The 20,378-nt window shown below is 39.1% G+C and overlaps 1 protein-coding gene across 1 annotated transcript in view; it reads left to right on the forward strand.

Moving 5' to 3' along the window:
- STXBP4 (syntaxin binding protein 4) overlaps positions 1-20,378 on the forward strand; it is a 125,913-nt gene that overhangs the window by 97,982 nt on the left and 7,553 nt on the right. The window contains exon 17 of the mRNA XM_004684393.2: positions 15,153-15,210. Coding sequence (XP_004684450.1) covers positions 15,153-15,210 — 58 coding nt within the window. The remainder of the gene's footprint in view (positions 1-15,152; positions 15,211-20,378) is intronic.

A 20,378-nucleotide genomic window follows, 5' to 3' on the forward strand; every position in this document is an offset into this window, starting at 1 on the left:
TTTATCCTTTGAATTGTTTTTTAAAACTAATATATATATATATATAACCCTCAATAAATTATAACTGATTCCAGTTATTAATTGTATGTATGTGTATATATATTTTTTAAAAGTTTTTAAGAACCAATTTCTCAGAAAAGTAGACTTTCTTAATTAACCAAGTTAACCAACTCACTCCAAAATGATTATGCTAGATTTTTGCTATCTACCTGAATCATATAATTTCTAATTTGATGAAATGTAAATGTGGAAAAAAAAAGGTTTTCACAAAAATGGGCTTGAGTGCATTAGAGAGAGTTTGATATAAATGAATTAACAATACTATTAATTCAATGTGAGGGAGTTAGCTATAGATTGTAAAATTACAAAATTTATAATTACAAAAGTCTAGGATGATGTTCTTAATTATGTTCTTAAAGTTCAATGTACTTTAAAGAAACTAAAACTAGAAATGATAGCTAATGCATTTTTAGTGCAATTTCTACAAGAACAATATAGGACCCTAATCAGAGAACTAATCAACAAAGAAAAAACTTTGACCTAATACAAATTAGCAAGTAAATATATATTTACATGGTTTTATTTAAAATAAGATATATCAAATATAAAATTAAAATTATAAAATAATGTATGTATATATGTATAAATTACAAAGTTAAAATTCAGCCTCAAAACCTTAACTGATTTTTTTTTTTACAGTCATCACTACAGTAGACTAACTCAACTTATGTTCATTACCAAAAGGCTTTAATAAATTATCTTGGAACAAATAGAATGTCAGAACTTATCACAGAGTGAGTTTAGTCTTTTCTTCCATGATTTTGATATTTAAATACCTCCAACAAGTAACATGAAATGTCTAAGCATGTGCATATTGTATTCTCTACCTAGCGTTTGCATTTCTTTGCTTTAATGACACTGATAACTTTTAAGGATATATTTTATTACTAATCAAATCAAACCAATCTTATAATTTTACTTTTTTTCTTAACACATCACCATAGCTGAAGATACAAAAGCATGCTTCTCAAAACAAAAAATACTATAAATGAGTTTTCCCTTAATGATGGAAATTCTCTTTATAATTAATTTGTCATGATACTAGCAGACATGTGAATAACTTTTTACATGTTAAAAATAAATTTTTAAATATCAGTTTTCAATGTTCTGTTTAGCCACAAACATTTGATTTTAACCAACAATTTTCTTTTCAAATTAAAATTCAATATTTAGTTGTCAGTTTTCAGTGAGCAATATGGGATGGTAAATCATAAAGTGTAGTGTAATAGAAGGTTATGGACCAATGAAGGAGAATAGAGATGAAGTTTAAGATTTCTAGAGTAGAAACCTATTGGATTCAATTCAGTTGTACTTATTGGATTTTAAAGCATAAATTTTTGCATGTATACATAGATGCCTAATAACTATAATCTTTCCAGTTCCTATCTATAAAAATTATATATATTCTATTACTCATGTGTTATTTAGGAGGCAACTTCCTGCCAGAGACCTATACAGTTGAGATACGATGATTACATACTGCATCAAAAGTTAAGTCCTTAGACCATCAGATAGAAACATTTTGAGCAAGAACTTGGACAGTTAGACCAAGCCACACAATATAAATTCCTATATTTCCCCATCTCTACAGAACTGGAGAAATCAAACAACCTTCTAGTAGACTTTCTAAAACTTCTGTCAATGCTGCAGAGCTTAAACATTTTTGCAAAGGTCACAGGAAAATGTGGGGACTAAAGTTCAGCCCCTGCTGTATTAACCCAACTGGTATGTTCTGGGTGAGAACTTTTCTAGAGGAAGGAGTGCCTCATTACAAGTTTCACATAAGTACCTCACCTTGCAAACCCCTTGCCTTCAGAGCTGTGTCAGCTCAGAGGAGGTTCTGTTTTCCAGCTTTTGCACATTTTTAACCCAGAATGGGAACCTTTTTTGTATGTGTTCTTTTTACAACATCACTGTAGGGGTGTGGTGTCCATTTTATACACTAGTATTTCCTTTCCTTCTAAGCATCTTACTAAGCAAATGAAAGAAGATGAATTAAATGTTTAATTCAGAAAATAATTGGGGCGGGGGCCGGGACCTAGTTTGAAAAAGACTAAATTCCCTCCTGAGCAGGCAGTCTATGGGAGGAGAATAAAATGATCAGGCAAATGGGTACAAAAGTGCTTATAGCTCAGAAGGTTATTTTAAAATCAGGAAAGCATAAAGAATGAAATATTTAAGATTTGACTCTGAGAAATTTTATTTACTTATTTTTAAAGATTTATTTTATTTATGTATTCAGATCTGGGGTACAGGCCAGAGGTGCAGGGGCAGTGAGAACATTCACCAGAGACAGAGTGGGGAGCAGGACAGGCAGATCAACAAAGTACACTGCTGACGGGAGCAGCAGGCGAGACAGGAGAGGTCTGCTGTGCCAGATGGGTCACCTCCCTGTGGGTCACCTCCCTGGCCAGGATTGAACAAGTGCTGAATCCGGTTGTGGCTAGCTTCATAGTGCTGTGCTTTAACCCTTTGTGCCACTAGGGAGGGCCAAAGATTCTGAGAAAATTTAAATGGCAACAGGGGAGCCAAAGCAAAGTTAGGGTGAATGGAAGATAAAAAAAAAAAAGCATTGTGATTTAAAAGCACTGAAAGAACTATAAAATGCGAGGTTGAATTATATCTTATTACTTATGCCAGTATATACAACCATTCTTGAGAGAATATCTCAACATGAATTATTAACTACATACCCATTTGCATGAATACTCCAGGGTACCCAAGGTCTCAGAGGCATGTTCATGCTGACAAACCTAGTAATTAACCTTAATCCACTCTCCTAGGGTTGGTCTATCATGATGCTTTTTGTCATCTATGGCAGATTCTGTTTTGCTAGAAACTGGAAAGGCAGATTTGTTGCTTTCTCTGCCTCCTGCTTCTGTAGAGTAGCCACACAACCCAGTTCTGGCCAATGAGTTGTACTCTGGAACTTCTTGGGAAACTTAATAGACCAGTAAGCACAGGTGGAGCTGGGGCCACCTGTCCTTCCTTTCATCCTGCCTTCAAAAATGGATGTGGTGCCAGAAGTTTTAGAGGCCTTCCTGCCTCAGGAGTAAAGTGTGAAGATGAACATCTATACACGAAAGATGCTGAAGTGGAGAGATAAGAAGACCCCAGAACTTGATGTTACCGTTGAACAATCTCCAAACGTCTTTTAAAAAAAAACAAACTACTGGTTGTTTGTCCAGCTAATTGAGTTGTCTGTCACTTTCACATAAAAGCATCCCTAATTACTAAGCCAGAGTTTTGCTAAATCTCTTCTGGCAATATTGCCTTTAAAAAATCTGAAGAAAGGGCCTTCCCTGGTGGCTCAATGGGTTAGGACACAGCACTGCAAGCCAACTTGTTCAGTACGCGTTCGATCCCAGCCCTGGAGATGACCCACATGGCACGGCAGACCTCTCCTCACCCACCCACTGCTCCTCTCAGCAGTGTACTTTGTCAGTTGGCCTGTTCTGCTCCCCACTCTGTCTCTGGTGAGTCCACTCACTGCCTCTGCACCTCTGGCCTATACCCCAGTTCTGTGTGCATAAATAAATACATCTTTAAAAAAAAATCTGAAGAGAAATCATCTGAAGATGTGACTACTCAACAAACCATTGTTGAACGTTCATTGTGTGGCAGAGACTAACCTGTTTACCAGAAGATGACATAAGGATAAATATAACATGGTCATGGCCGTCAAGAAGCTCATTTTTACATGGAAGAGTGAGAAATGCTTTTGAGGGAAACTGGCATGAACCACAGAAGTGCCGCGAAGGAGAGAATGTGGTGGGGGTGGGGGGATGCATGATAAACTGCCACTGAAGCTGGCTGTGACTAGCGAGCAGTTTACAAGGCAGAGTAGAAAGGAAAAGTAATCATAAGCAGAGTTAGTTGCCTGGACAGATGCAGACTTGAATGATAGCGCCTGGGCTATGTAGTCAACAAAAAGTTGAGAGTAGTTGAAACATTTTATGTTTACTTTATTTCGGGTATGAGTAAATCTATTTTTAATAATTTATTCAAGTGATTTTGGGGCATAAGTAGAATTTTTAAAATACCTTGAAAACTTTTTAAAAATGCTTTTCTGTTATATTGTCATTGAGATAACGTTTATATATAACAATACCTATGATTCAAAGATGTCAGTTTGTCCCTCTTCAGATGTATGTTACCAACCACACCTACCGCCAATAGTTCTCCACCAGACCCCATTCAACCTACTTCAGTCTTTGCTTCCCACCCTCCCCCTCCTCATCTGGTAGGCTCAATCCTGCAGTCAGAGTCTTGAATGCCATACTATAGTTGGGTTTTTGTTTTCATTTTTATTTCAAAGGATAAGCAAAATACTGTGAACTACTCCTCTTTAGAGAGTAGAAAAAACAAAGTTCAAATCACTTTCAGTTGAGTTTGTAACTCTTTAATCAATTTTGAATATATCTGTATGAAAGCTATTATTTGAAAATTTTACCTGCTCTACTAAGGTATTATTACATTCTTTAAATCTCTTTTTAATGCATTTAACAAAAATTTAAGCAAATTTCTTAAAGGCAAATATCTGAAACAAGTCATGTTTCTATTATTTTTTTCCAATTTGACCTCAAAATAATACTATATCTTTAAGATATTTCTAGATAAACAAACTTGAAAAACAAGGAAGGTAGCAGTAAAAGGCTATATATGATTATGGACAAGTGATTTTAGAGTCACATTATTTATCTGCAAGGTGGAAACCCATCAGTGACCTTGACTTCATCTCATCTGGTCTTCGACAGGGTTTCTAAAATTGTGTGTCTGTTAGTCCTCCACTATCCTGTTGTCAAAATCCACAAATAACAGTTGTACAAATATTTGTAAGAAAGTTTCCCCGCTGAGTACAAAGACCTTATAACAACAGTAACATTTCAAATACCTGCGAGACTCACTGAGCAATCAGCCTTTATGGGAGGCACAGTTCTGAGTCAGGGCCCAGTGCAGTGCTGTTCTGACTCTGGTCCCCATTCTACCAACAGCTGGATAGTAAACACTGCCTAAAAGTGAGTAGGGACCATGTTAGGATATTTCTGGAAGATATAGGGTCGAGGCGAGTAGGGAAACCAGAGACTCAGCAGAGAATGTTCACAAGGTTACTCTGTTGGGCAAGTCTGAAGGAGACGCTTATTGATTTGCTGTACCAGTGAAAACTTGTGTGAGATTCCACATAAGACTTACTGCTAAATTGGATGTGGAGAGCTGGAGAGTGGAGTCCAGTCTCTTAAAACCCACTTTCCCTGCCTAAGTTTACCCTGCTGTAGTCCCTCCTGTGCATTCTCTCTCTGCCATTTTTATTTCTATATGTATACACACTACCAGAAGATTTCATAGCCACTTCAGTTAAGAGCAGTAAGCATTTTTTTTATTTGTGCATACAGAACTGGGGTACAGGCCAGAGGCTCAGGGGCCGCGAGAGGCTTCACCAGAGACAGAGTGGGGAGCAGAACAGGCAGATCGACAAAGTACACTGCTGAGGGGAGCAGCGGGCGGGTCAGGAGAGGTCTGCCACACCATGTGGTCACGTCTGGGGCAGGCGGGGATCGAACTCATGTGGAAGTGGCTCCCTGACCCCTGAATGAACACAAAACTGCGCTTTGGAGTTACTGGTGAAAAAAATTTTAATCCCGTAACTACATGTTACTTTCAGACAACCTGTTTAGTGCAGGCAAATGGAAGTGTCCCATGTGGACAACCCGCCACTGCTGTTGCTCTGAGCCAGGGGAAGTCCACTTCTGAACAGCAGTGTTACCACCTCTCCCCACTAAATAGTTTTTCTCAAAAGAGAAGGGGCAATTCATTTATTGTCCTGCTAATAGGCCCATTAATTTATGTTTAACTGACCTTTGAATTTATGTTTCACTGGCCTTTCAGTATTTTATTATTGTAGTAAAAGTAGTTCTGTAAAGAAATCTTGTTTATCTTTGTAACCATCCCTCAGCCCCCGCAAACACCCCCCACCCAACTCCCATTCCCCCACCCTCCTGCACACATTGTGTCTTTAATCCGTAAGAAGGCTATCAGCCCATGGGAAATGATTCAGATAGTTCAGTGTATCCTTTTGGAACTCCAGTTTTAATACTCTTGTTAATTTACAGCCTTAGGATATCCTATTCTAAATCACTCTCCTCCCAGGTTTTACATCTGATTAAATAGTAGGTATTTGGGTTGCCACAGATATTTACTGTAGTAAATATTGATCCTTAGTTCAGCAAATAACATTTAAGAACTTAAGGTCAAAAGTACCCACAGTGGAACACTGAATGAACTGTACCTCCTCAAGGAATTTGCATCTTAGGGAAGGAAACCAAAGAAAACAGGTTGAAGGAGTTAATTCATGCCAGAGGCAAGAGAGGAGGGAAGCTTGTTATTTATATGTGACAAGGAAGGCATTACTGACCTTCTAACAGCTGAGCAGTGACCTGAAGGAAGTGAGGAAGTGAGGATCTGTCCAGTGCAGAGGCTCTGAGGTTGGGGTACACTTAACATACACGGTCTGTTCAAGAAATGATGAGGAGCCAATATGGCCAAAGCACACTGAACAAAAGAATTAGAAACAAGTGTGGAGAAGTTGGGACCAGAGAGCCTATGAACTAAAAGGAACATGATTTGAATTTTTTTTTTTTTAATTACTCTGGCTGCTAAAGGCAGAGCTCTAAAGGTGTAGAGGTGGAAATAAATGAAGCAGTGGAGTACTAGAATAATCCAGGTAGGGGATGAGCAGTTTTAAAAAGGCAGAAGTTACAAGAAATAGATAAATACTACATCTAATTTGAAGACAGAGCCCCACACTTGCTGCTAAATTGGATGTGGGATGTGGAAGAATGAGAAGGGTCACTTGAGCAAGGAAGGATAGAGCTGCTGTTCACTTAATGGGGAGAATTGCGGGAGGCCGGGTCTGGGGCAGAGTCAGGAGATGAGCAATGGGCACTCCGACCTAACTGAAGGCACCTTTAAGCAAAATGGAGGGCGAGTGTGCAACTTACTTGACCAGTTTAGGATTCAGGAAAGAAATCCAGGTTAGGATTATAGAGTTCTGAGTTCTGAGTCATCAAAGTTTAAATAGCATTTAAACCAAGAAACTAAAGGAGACTACCTCATAAATGAGTTTAAATAGAAAAAAAGCGAAAACTAAAGACCATGAGAAATTACATGACCAAGCTTAAAGCAGTCCAACATTTGACAGATAGTAAGCATCCAACAAATGCTTTATGTAAATCAAAATGAGGCTCAAATTTCACTTAGATTTGTGAAATTGAAATCTTTATTTGCCCCAAAATGGTGACATCAGATAAAGAGAACTATGAACCATCAAACTCCCTCTGGGTATATTTTTACAATGTTGTCCCTTTAATATATTATAGCTTCTAGGCTGCTCAGTGAATGACTTCTAACTGGAAAGAACTCACAATTATGTTAATTAGCATTTGAAGTTATAATTTTGGGACACATGAATAAAAACCATAAAATCTTCTACATTATAAATATCATTTGTGCTTTTTTGATCAAATGATAGATGGTTAAAAAACCAGGTCATAGGTCCAGAAATTTTTGTCTGTTAATACATTTATGCACTTCTAATTTTAAGGCGTATTTAAAGCATAATTCAGAAAAATCTATATAGTTTTTTTTGGGGTTTTTTTTTTGTTTTGTTTGTTTGTTTGTTTGTTTTAAAGATTTATTTATTCATACCGAACTGGGGTATGTGCCAGAGATGCGGAGGGTGAGAGGATTCACTGGGGACAGAGTGGGGAGCAGAACAGGCAGATCGATGAAGTACATTGCTGAGGGGAGCAGTTGGGTCGGGTCAGGAGAGGTCTGCCACACCATGTGGATCTCCTCCAGGGCAGGCGGGGATCGAACTCATATGTAAGTGGCTTAAGCTTCTTATTGCTGTGCTTTAACCCGCTGTGCCACCAGGGAGGGCCCTATATATATATATATATTTTTTTTTTAAGATTTATTTATTTATGCATACAGAAGCAGGGTACAAGCCAGAGGTTCAGGGTCAATGAGAAGCTTCACCAGAGACAGAGTGGGGAGCAGAACAGACAGATCAACAAAGTACACTGCTGAAGGGAGCAAGGGCGGATCAGGAGAGGTCTGCTACGCCATGTGGATCACCACAGGGGCAGGGATCAAACTTAACACAGCAGCAGCTACAACCAGCTTGCAGTGCTGCGTCCTAACCCATTGAGCCTGACCCATTGAGGAGAGTCTCTATGTTGTTTTTTAAGAAAAAGTTTCCTTAGAAATTATTTTTATATATAAAATACTGTGTTATTGGTTATTTATAGGTTATAACCATCTCTCAGTATAAGATTCCTTTCTTCATAGGAAAATTAACTAGTAGTTCTTTTAAAATTGGGACTACAGTTCAGACCTACAAATTAAGTTGTACAATCAAAAGTCTCACATAAAATGTTTCTAAAATAGACTGCTTTGTGTTCAAGCCTAAAAATTATTGCAGTTCTTTCAAAAGAACATTTCTCTGGGTAAAAATGCAGAAATTGAGATGCTGGGAGTTTTGTTTTCTTTTTTTGTTCTTCAGAAAGTTAGGCATTTAAAAATATTGATTGTTGGCAATGCAAATAGGAGTTAGGGCCAGGCAAGCAGGCCCAAAATGATTAAAAACATAGCTGGTAGCACCAGGTTGCTCACTTCCAGTTGAGACGATGCCTTTCTTAGCAGTGTAAGCATGGTGAGTTTACTCCTCAGTTTCCTCTCTCCAAAGTGAGGTTAATAACACCACCCCTTCAACTAGTTGTGAGGATACAGGGAATTAACATTATAAACTACCCAGAAAGTAGTCAGTCACAGGGAAAGCTGTGTGTAAACATTTGATAAATACATAGTTTATTGTTAGGGCACTGATCCTCCACACCTTTAAGGACTAGTATCAGTTTAATGTAATCACCTCTTGAACAAAATAGTGTTCCTATCCTTTGATTTTTAGAACTTTCAGTGTGGTAAGACCAGGGAGCTAAGAGCTGCGTTCCACAGGGTTATGTTAGAGCTGGTTAAGACTGATTGGGGCTGGCAAGATTTTTTATAGATCATTTGTCAAACAATCATTATTAACAGTTAAGATGGTTAAACTGAAAATTGAATACACTATTAAAAGAAAAGATAATAAGTACTTATGACTCACCACTTCCTAATTATCTTCCTACATTTACTATTATCTTTGTTCTTGAGTTTATTTACATCCAGTATATTTGGGAATACTATATCATGGTGTACTGCTGTAGTCAGTCACAGACATGAAGAGTCCGAAATCAGTCAAGTTAGGTGTATTCACAACACAGAACTCAGCAATTGCTACAAAGTAGGCCTTTTATTCCTTCCCTAGAAAAGCTGGTTGTTAAACATTTACCACTCAATGAGGGTCACAGTGTCCCACTAGTTTCTGTTATTCTTTTGTTGAGTGTTATCATGAGTGAAATAGAGACTACAATTTCCTGTCTTGACAAGTTGGTAATAAATATGCCTACACCTTAATGGAAATTTCCCCCTATAGATAATTTAAAAGCTTTTTCCTATCTTAAGCATGCCAAGTACTTTCTATCTCTAGAGCCATAAGCAACAAAGAAGGAGCTGTTATTCTCATTACTATGAATAATAGTGGTCTTCTTTGGTAGAGCATTATGTAGTTATGTATAATCTAATTAGAGTCTCATGATAATTCTATAAGCTAGACAGGGTAACTGCTACTATTATTGCTATCTAGTTCAGAAAGTTGAGACTTGACACTATTATTATATCCCCATGATTATTTAACTTGTAACTGAGGAACATTACATATAGATTAAGATTTTCCAACTGAAAATCAAGCAAACATTCCACTCTATGAAGAATGTCACATTTTTTATAAAAGCTTATTGAGAATTAGTGATGCCTTTCCCTCTACCCGCGTTCTCTTTCCCTGCCTTTTCCTTCTTTTTTCCCTTTCGAGATAGCAGATGCTAAAAGTTAAATATATTTGACTTTTAATAATTATACTAGCAAGTGTTTTTCAGATTAATTTGTCTGTGTGAGCACTGTCTGAAATCAGAGTTTATATTTTGGTATCATCTTTTCTCTTTTATTCATAGAATTTTCATTCTCCAGCTTTCTTCCATTTCAACTTCTGCCATCATTCATGTGAGCCCACTTTACTTTTTTGTTCTTTTTCCCATGTCCTTTTCCCCAACCTGCCATGAATCTGCACATCAACAGGAAGTGGTTCAAATGCCTCACTCTCCCCATCAGGCCTCCCTCCTTTCCAGCTCACTCCATGGCTTATTATCCTTCATAAGGTCTGTTTTCTCTTTCAGTTCCCACCATTGTTTCCTTCACTTGATTTTTTATTCAGCTTAAAGTTAAAGGTTCTTTGTTCTTATCTCTTGCAATTCCCTCAACTCATTTACTCCTCTCTCCTTCCAACACATCATTTAACTAGACTCTACTCTCACTCACCTTCTGCATAATATATGCGTGCAATCAACATTGCCGCAGTTAGACAACCATAATTCACTAGTCCACTAGGTCTTCTAATAAGTTTTAGTACAATTATTTTATAGTCCAACATTTTATCTGTCTCCAAACCTGGTACTCTTGGTTGATTTTTGTGTGGCAATGTTTGTTTGGTAATGGATTTATTTTATCTCTTCCTTTTCTGTGTGTCTCATTGTGACTGCAGTTATAAAATATAAAGAATATGAGATAAATATAAAGAAACTGAGATAAATATAAAGAAACTGAGATAAATATTACCTAAACCAAGAAATGGGCCATTAGTGTTTATTCAGTCTCACTTGCAGGCAAGTTGACTTGTTTTTAGAATTGCAGGCAGGTTTGGGGGCTTAGGGGTGCCCCCTCTCCCTGCCCTGTAACACATGGACTCAGATTCCTCCAGTAGTCCTTGCTGCTGTTTGCGTCTGCATATATGAGGTCTGGAGGGCTGTTGGGAATTTTTCAGTATTTCCACCCCATCCGTAGCTGGCTGCAGGCTCTAAGTAGCTACATCACGATGACTGTCTGATGTCTGTTCCATTTCCCCCCAGAAATAGAAAGCTGTTGCTTTTTACTCTGGGCAGTGTTAGCGGTGGGTGTGAGGAGTGAAGGAAGAGGAGCTGCCCTTGGATTTCCTACTCCATCCTCTGGCCTGGCAGGACCTCTCTGTGCCTGTGAGGCTTAGGGGTGGGACTTTCTCAGCAGACATTCTCTCAGCTGTGGCAAACAACCCCACCTCCTACTCAGGCCCAAGGGAGTTTCCTGCCCCTCTCCTTGCCAAAGCTGAAAACTCTGCTTTCTATCTGTACAGAATTCTGCATGTAAAAGACCTTCTGTTCTCACCCTCAGTGACTTATGTCAGTGCTTGCTCAGGAAGTCAAGTTCCTCCCCAACTCCATCCACACAAACCTTCTAGGACAAAAGCATTTTTCTGAAGTTTGCTCAGAAACTGGGGATATGACAATTTCTTGTCCCTCCCCAGGAATAAATGATGCTTGCCTCACGTCTGTGGGCAGAGCTGTGCCCAGGCTGCTTCATTGTCACTCACTTCTCTGCCAGCAGGCTCAAGCTATTACTTCTGGTCAGAGGCAGGCCCAGGCCATCTGCCAGGTGTTTGTCCTTCTGAGCAGCCAGCCACTATCATGTACACATGCAGGGCCTTCTCCAGATACCTTGGCTCTGTCCTTGAACTTTGAGGCCCTGCACGTACCCCACTTTCTCTCCTGTTGTGATAGGAACCTTGCTTCTGTTTTGTGGTGGGATGTAATGAGGGACACAGCAGTCATGGAGCTGGCCTGCATAGGCAGGATTCTGCTACTTGAGAAGAAAGTCTTGTGTCTGTGAGCAGTGACACAGCTGCAGCTTGACCCTTCACTGGTCAAGGAACATCTTGTGATCCCCAGTCAATCCATCCCTGATTATCCGGCCCAGGCAGACAACCATAAAGGTCATTCATGAAGTCCCTGTTGGGGTGTCACTCTCCCCACCAAGAGAAAAGAGCTATGTGCCCTCTCTGCCCCACCCCAGGGGCTTGTGACCTTTGAGAATTCAGTTCGTCTGCACAACTGAGCCCAGCTTACTAACGGCAGAACTGAGCACACATGATCAAATAAGCGGGCGGAAATCGAATGTGGCCTTTTTGTATAGACCAAATATTTGGTTTATTAAATAATGTGATTTCAGTTTGTAATTAGACAGTGATTATGTTTCAAATCATTTGAACAATGAGAAATAGTTATTATCAATTTAGCACCCCAGTCTGGTTTTTATAGATTATATTAACTGCATGAAAAAGAAGAAATTGTTCACTCTTCTAAAAATAAATGTATACTCTTTTCCAGAACAGAATTTATCTAAAATAAATATCTTAAGTTTATTACCCTAACTTTTTTTTTTTTTAAAGATTTATTTATTTATTTGTACAGAGCTGGGGTACAGGCCAGAGATGCGGAGGGTGAGAGAATTCACCAGAGACAGAGCGGGGAGCAGAACAGGCAGATCAACGAAGTACACTGCTGAGGGGAGCAGCGGGCGGGTCAGGAGAGGTCTGCCATGCCATGTGGTCGCCTCCCGGGCAGGCGGGAATCGAACTCATGAGGAAGTGGCTTTAGATTCTCAGTGCTGTGCTTTAACCCGCTGCGCCACCAGGGAGGGCCATTACCCTAACTTTTTTTTTAAGTGACGATGAATTGATACCTTTAATTAGTCTGTTATGAAGTTAGTTCTTGTTTAAGAATATGCCAGGGCAGAAGTTCTATTCTGATAGCACAGGGAATGTGGTCAGTATGTTTTAAAATGATCCTGTGGACTGAAAGATACTAGCATGTACAAATTTTCTTCTTTTCATTAAAAATATCTATTAATTAAGAACTTAGATTATAGATATAGCTGACTGCACAAATAAATCATTTAGAGAAAAATCTTAGTCATATTAGAAAGACTTATACATAGCTTTTTTATTTTATTTTTTTATTTATTCATACAGAACTGGGGTACAAGCCAGAGATGCAGTGGGTGAGAGGATTCACCAGAGACAGAGTGGGGAGCAGAACAGGCAGATCGACGAAGTACACTGCTGAGGGGAGCAGCAGGCGGGTCAGGAGAAGTCTGCCATGCCATGTGGATCTCCTCCGGGGCAGGCGGGGATCGAACTCATGCAGAAGTGGCTTAAGCTTCTTAGTGCAGTGCTTTAACCCGCTGCGCCACCAGGGAGGGCCTATACATAGTTTTAAACTTTCTTGACCTTATTGATCTGAAATTCTTGTCTTGAAAACAAGATTTTTATGTACAGTCATCAGATTCTTTCTTGAGGTGAGGGGCTTGTCAGTGATGAATGACATGATCTGCAAAAATGTGAAGAAAATAAAAATGGTCACTCCAACAGAGACAAAGGGGCCATTTTTCTTGGCCTATCTATCTGCCCAAGCTGGAGTCTGCTGGCCGTGACTTCAGAGAGATATATATGGTGTCACTTCAGGCACTTTTAGGAAGCCAGTCATTTGCTTATGCTAATTTCTCAGACCTTCTTAAATTTCCCTTAAAATAGCAACATTTATTCATGAAAACAAAAGAAGCCCAAGGTGGTCTGTGTTAATCTTGAGAAGAGAACTTGTTACAGAATTTTTGTCCAAGGTCTCATTGTATACAATTTGTGTTCAAAAATTGGGAGTAGGGCCTTCCCTGGTGACACATGGGGTTAAAGTGTAGCACTATGAAGCTATCTGTAGCTACTGCACAAGTTGATCAGTGGCCAGGGAGGAGACCCACATGGCTCAGCAGATCTCTCCTGTCCCACCCACTGCTCCCCTCAGCAGTGTCTTTCCATAGATCTGCTTGTTCTGCTCCCCGCTCTGTCTCTGGTGAATCTTCTCAACTCTCCACACACACACCTCTGCTTGTACCCCAATTCCTGTATGCATAAATAAATAAATCTTTATTGGGAGTAAATATAAAAGGAAGTGTGTGTGTGTGTGTGTGTGTGTGTGTTTTCTTAATGATAAAAACAGCATCCTTATAACAAGTCTCAGTATACTTTCTAAGCAGCAAACGGTGAGTAAGATTTACTTCAAATAGCTCTAGTTCTTGCATCTTGACTTTGCTTTGAGCTGAGGCTTAGGGGAATGGAAGTCAGTTTATTGTTGTTTTAACCCACTTACTTTCCAAAGAAGTAAGTTACTTGAGCCACAGAATCATTCTTTTGTGAGTCTGAACTTTCACAGGATCCAGGATAAGGCAATATCAAAGGACTGATCTTCAAGGTCAATTAAAATCCTTAGCAGGATGCTGGTTGCTGAGGGCTGGAAGCTGCTATGTTCTAGAGGGTAGAACCTCTATTGGCAGAATCATAGGAGGATATGGCATCCCCAACACCAGCCCATCCACTTGGTATGAGGAAAAACGCACTAATTTACAGAAATATGGCCAAATAATTGCTTGCTTACTTCAATCTGCATCTCTTTATAGCTAACTATTCTCAATCCCATTATAGAAATGGAAGCTAAGTTTAGCAAATTAGTGGTTTATGTTTAGTGCACAAAATTCTTAATTAACAAAATAAAATGCCATCATCCATTGTAAATCACTTTGCTAAACTTTCAAACTTCAAAAGGATTTTTGTCTTGTCCAAAAGTTACTTTCAAACCCCTGCTGATCTGGCACTCATGCACTGATTCCCTGTGGAGCTGAGTGGAGGAATGTAACGGCACCAATTAAAGAGACTTTGAGCCAGCGTAGACAAGCAGCGGCCATCTTGTCCACCCTCCGCCTCCAGGCAGAAACTATCCTCTGCACCAAAAATTGTTGCTTGTATCCTGCTGACAAAAATGCTCACCACATGTAAATGACAAGTCATAATCCAGTTAATGTAACTAAAGCAGATTGTTAACTGTTCAAAACTTATTTATTGTGTTCTAAAGATGCTGATTACAAAAGCTCATCTGAATTGTTTTAATTCCTCCTTTCTGAAAAAATTATTTTTTAGAAGAAAAGTACTCCAATAATTGTGAAGATGTGGGAAGCTTGTGTCCAGGAAATAAAGTTAACTTTATCAGCTTATTAAGTGTATTTTTGGTTTCCTTTCACTCTAGGTCTACCTTACGGGTGGGAGGAAGCTTACACAGCAGATGGAATCAAGTACTTCATCAAGTAAGTACAAGCATCTCAACCAAGTAAGCAATTTTCTTCACATCTGGAGAGAACCTGGAAGTTGCAGAATAATCAGCAAAACCAAGAAACCCTCTTGGAGGTTACAAAAATTAGAAACAAGAAGTGAAGCCTCACCATTTTCATTTCATGTGATTTAAATGCTAATATCAGATATCATTTAGGGAAAACATCCTAGTAATAATTACAAGGGAAACATAAAAAAATGGGACAGGATATGAGCTTAAATGATGACTACCTGAATTTACTTCCAGCTGAAAGTATTAACTTAATATGTCTTAAAGTTACAAACAATACTAGTGATAACCAACATTCTTAATGCTTTAAAATATACACATTTTGTTTATTCTGAAAATGTTTTTGAGCATATCCTATGTGCCTGTCAGTGATCCACATATTGGAGACACAGTAGTGAAATATGTAGACTAGTTCTCTGATGTTGTGAACTTTATGTAATGTGAGAAAAGACAGCGATAAATAACTGAAATGATAAATGAGGCCGTATATGAACAACCCTTATCTCAGTGGACTTTCTGAACACCCTTTGAGGTGATTGCACTTATCATTTTCTCTACTTTGTAGATGAAGAAAACAAGAACCTAGTAGTTACCCAAAAATCCACAGCAAATAAATCACCAAACCAGAATTGAATCAAAGTCCTCTGACTCCAAGAGTCTCTCTACTGTAGGAGACTGTCACTGGTACAGACCCATCTTTCAACAGGAAATCCTTTTCTAGCTTTTGGACTGGCTAGCGTTACTCTGGCCAAAGTCATCTGCTGTATTTCCTCCACATTCTGGGTGGCTCCTCTTAGGCCAGAGTACACATTGTGAGAACATAAAGGAGACTGCCCACAGACTCTCTTACATGGCTATGGGCAAATTATATTTGGTATGCATTTGGAAATGGAGAGGGAGATAGGTGTCTGTTGTCCTTTCAAATTGCAAATATTTTCCAAAGCTTTATCCAGATTTTGGATTCTCAGATTCAGCTTCCTACTTTAGCCTTCATCTCAGTTTTATCATAAGAAAAATATTACTTACTTTTAGAGTTGTTAAATGTTAAACACTTAGCACAAAATTGTGAACACAGTAGATGCCCCCCAAAAGGCACCGATAATTTACATTTTGAAGAACTCATCACTGTGGACAAAAAGTAACACGAAAAAATCATAGGACCATTAAAAACACAGAATCCAAAAGTTTCATATTTGAAAATAAGTAACTGAAAACTAGGGATAAACCTACCAAAGTGTTTTTTGTGTGCTCTCCAGCAAAAAGTAATTAATAAAGCAAAAGTGTAGTTGATGATATGTGAAGAGGTGGGGGCTTCTAGGGAGAGGACCCAGGAATCCCATGTACAGATCACATTTAACACCATACTGTTCACTTCCAGAATCATAACTCTCTTCTAGAGGAAGAAAAAAAAAATGTGCTCTAATGCTGTGTTAAAAATGTTGAGTTCTTGGGAGTTTTGAGTCATTTAGGGGAGGCAGGAACATGAAAAACCACTTTCAAATTTACTTTGGGTTTCATTCTTCTACTAGCTTTGTATGAATAAGGAACCATACAAGGGAAGGGGGCGAGCTGTCATTGAGCACTAGCTGGTGCTGAGTGGCCAGGCATGGTGAGGTGTTTTGTCCTGTGCTTCATTTCGTCTGATCCTCCTAACAGTGTAGAAAGTGGACCTCACTCAGCTCTTACTAGGATAGCTTTGTGATGGTGGAGAGCCGCATCATGCCTTCTGCCATGCCTCGCTCCTGCAGGAGCCAACCAGGGGAAGGTAAGCTAGCATTCACTGATAAATTGGGGTTCCAAATTCAAAAGTCCTTTGCCTAAGTTTGCCGTTAGCTCTCTGTCAATATATCCCGAAAGCTGAATGTCAGAGCCTGACCTGTGCCCTTGCAGCAAAGGGAACTAAGGACACAATCACTGACTACAAAGGTTTTGAAGGGAGATGGCCAGTCAGAGAGTGAATGTGTCCCTGATACCCAGCTGATTTAAGTCCCTGCCCCTGACAGACTGGAGCAGTAGCCTTGACTAGGTTCCCACTCCAAGGGGAGGGAAAATAGATGTGCCCTTTGACCTCACATACCTAACCTATAGTCCCTGTGGAAGGAATACAATGAGACACAGTTTGTAGCCCACTCTTGCTGTGTGACGTGTATCTCCAAGGGTGTCTTTAAGAAGCCCGGCAGTTCTCTTCCTGGGCCTTCATCTTGACTTACCAGGAAAGCAGAAAACAGATGATAAGATAGACCTGTTTCTTACAGGACCATGGTGGGTTACATTGTCTCAACATGAGAGAGAGAGAATACATGTGGGAAAAAGAGGCTAAATTAAGGCTAAAGAGGCTAAATTAAACTCACTAAGGTCACATTGTAGAAAAGTTACAGGACCAAGTCACAGAGCCAAGTTATAGGCCTACACACACATACACGTGTACACACACACAGACACACACACAAAGGTACATACACCCGTGTTATACCACTTATGTCTCCTTAGTATGTTTACATGTGACAAGAAAGCTATTTAAACAGCTCTTAATTTAGGTTGAGCTCTGATTTTATCAGTTTAAAAAGTAGCAGAATAGAAACTTAGTTCTAAGAAAAAGCATCTCCTGGAGATTAGAAAGGTCAAATTGTAAAGATAAGAAAATATAATCATGTACCAGCTCTTCCTTTACCCAGCTTCATGCAAGAATGGGTTGCTTACTATAAGATGGGCTTTTTGCTTGAAGTTAACCCTATGCAAACATTGATGCTAATTTTATCTCAACCAATTGAGAACATCCTTATGTAGTTCTTACATATTTCCCTGATTTCTTATACCCAAGCCATTGAACAAGATCATGTGTACATTCATTCTATACACAGCACAGTGAGTTCAGCAGGGAGATACTAACCTGTTTAAATCAGATTAGAGACACAGCTTTCATTCCTCCCTGCTCCAAACACGCCTGTCTGTTCTCATAACCCCACCATTTTTTAAATCTTGTAAGTGCTTCACCTTCTTCCTCGGGAGTTTCTTATTTAAAGAAGACAGGATGCTAGATTGTCAAACTAACTTGATGCTTGTAAATGGCCCCTGAGTGTGGGTTTCCAGGGGTTTATATAAGAGTCAAGTGTGTAAGTTCTAGTGCAGGTGGGTTTGATTACAGGAGGGCCATCTGGTGTAAGGGAAGGAAGATCATGGGCTTTGGGTTTGGAGAAACTTGGCTTCAAATGCTGTTGTCTCCACGGAAGAGCTAAACAACTTTGGGTATGTTTAGTTAACCCCACTGGTCTTTAATTTCCACATTTGTAGAATGGAAAGAATATTAGCCTTTAATAAGGTTCCTTTCTAGAATAAATGAACTTATGTATGTAAAGAGCCTGTTCTGCCACTTGACCCAAAGTGAACACTTTCAGAAATAGCTTTTTCAAGTAGGAGTAGTTCATTTTCCAGGTGAATAGTACATTGGAGGCAAAAATAATAAGTCATGAACTCAGTCTGTTGCCATTCACCTTTAATTAAAAAACAAACAAACAAAAAAAAAAAAAAACAGGATGATTGCAGTCATCCTTCCAGAACATGGGAGAAGATGATGGTCTGTATACATAGAATCTTTTCCCTGAGATTGACATCTGTCGCTGTCTTCCCAGAACTTGAATTGTTATATTTGATGGAAGCCAAGCCTCAGGCAAAGGAATAAGTGTCCCAGGAATACCCAGGAATAGTCCATATTGAATATGCCTACCCAGGCTCATGTTCACTGCCATCCGGTTAACACCTTCTAGTCATCTACTTAAGTCCTTTTGTAAGGGAAGAAAACAGTTTAACTGGTGTAAACATATTTTATCAAGGTGTTGACATAGCTAGGACCAGTGTTTCATAGAATCAACAATGTCCATGTCTTGCACATATTTATGGTATGTGCATGTATACTAACTTGTGTATGCAGAGGCATGACTTGCCCACTTGGCTGATTGATTGATTGATTGGTAGATATCAGTGCACTCAGAGGAAAGCTTGCTTATTTTCTCCTTCTAGAGAGAATCACAACAGTCTTAAACTTAATCACAAGGTATCAGTTATCTTTATGGTCCTAAACTGAAATGATCTGATTAACAACCATTTCTCCACTGAACTTTTTATTTTTTTAAGTTATATGTTTACAGATTTATAATTTTCTTACAGCATCCCACTTCTGAAGTTCATATGCGTTTTATGTATGCTTTATAACTTAATACAGTTGTGATGAGACTTATGTTTGATAATTAAAGTGAATTTAAATATTGCAAATTAGACATCGCTGCTAAATTGCTTCCTTCATATTCTATTTGCTTTGAAAGATTAAGATTTCACTATGATGGATGTTCATTACTGTATGAATTTCCTGTTCCTGAATAACAAATTCCCCCCAAATATGGCAATTTCAAACAATAAACATTTCTCTTCTTACCCAGTTACCAGAGAGGGAAGGCTCAGGGGTTGTTTGCCAGATCATTCTGGCTCTTTTCCCTCTGGGTTTCTCAGGACATTGTCGTCAGACAGGTAGCTGGGGCTGCGAGTCGAGAATGTTTTAGTGGGGCTGTTTGTTCCCAGCTCACACATGTGGCTGCTGGCAGGAGTCTTCAGTCCTTACCACAAAGTGGGCCTTTGTCCACGGGACCGTGGCGCTGCTGAGCCAGCAGCAAGTGGCCTCTCCCGGAGTGAGGCACATGAGAAAGTGAGAACAAGGAAAACACTAAGACCTAAGTTGCAGCGTCTTTTGTAACCAACCTCAGAGATGACTAAAATACCATCTCCTTTGCCAGATATTAGTGGTCACACAGGCCAACCCTGATATCAGTGCACAAGAGCGAGTGCCAGCAGGTGGGGGTCATCAGGAACCATCGGAGAGGATCCTGCCCCCATGTTGTTTTACAGTACATCAAATACATATATACACAGTGTGCATAATACTGTAGGACACTATATAAACAGTACAAAATCTTCAATATTAAGTACTTGCTTCAAACATTAAATCATATTTTGAGTGGTTTTCCAAGTAGGTATAATCATTTAAGTTACTTAAAATCACTTATCATTTCTTCCTGTGCATGTTTGTGTTGCTATGCCTTTGTATCAGACCCCAAAATCTGAATAAGTGTTCCTAGTATTGTA

This window comes from Condylura cristata, unplaced genomic scaffold (assembly GCF_000260355.1).
Source record: "Condylura cristata isolate star-nosed mole 26May11 unplaced genomic scaffold, ConCri1.0 scaffold00017, whole genome shotgun sequence".
Lineage (NCBI taxonomy): Eukaryota > Metazoa > Chordata > Mammalia > Eulipotyphla > Talpidae > Condylura > Condylura cristata.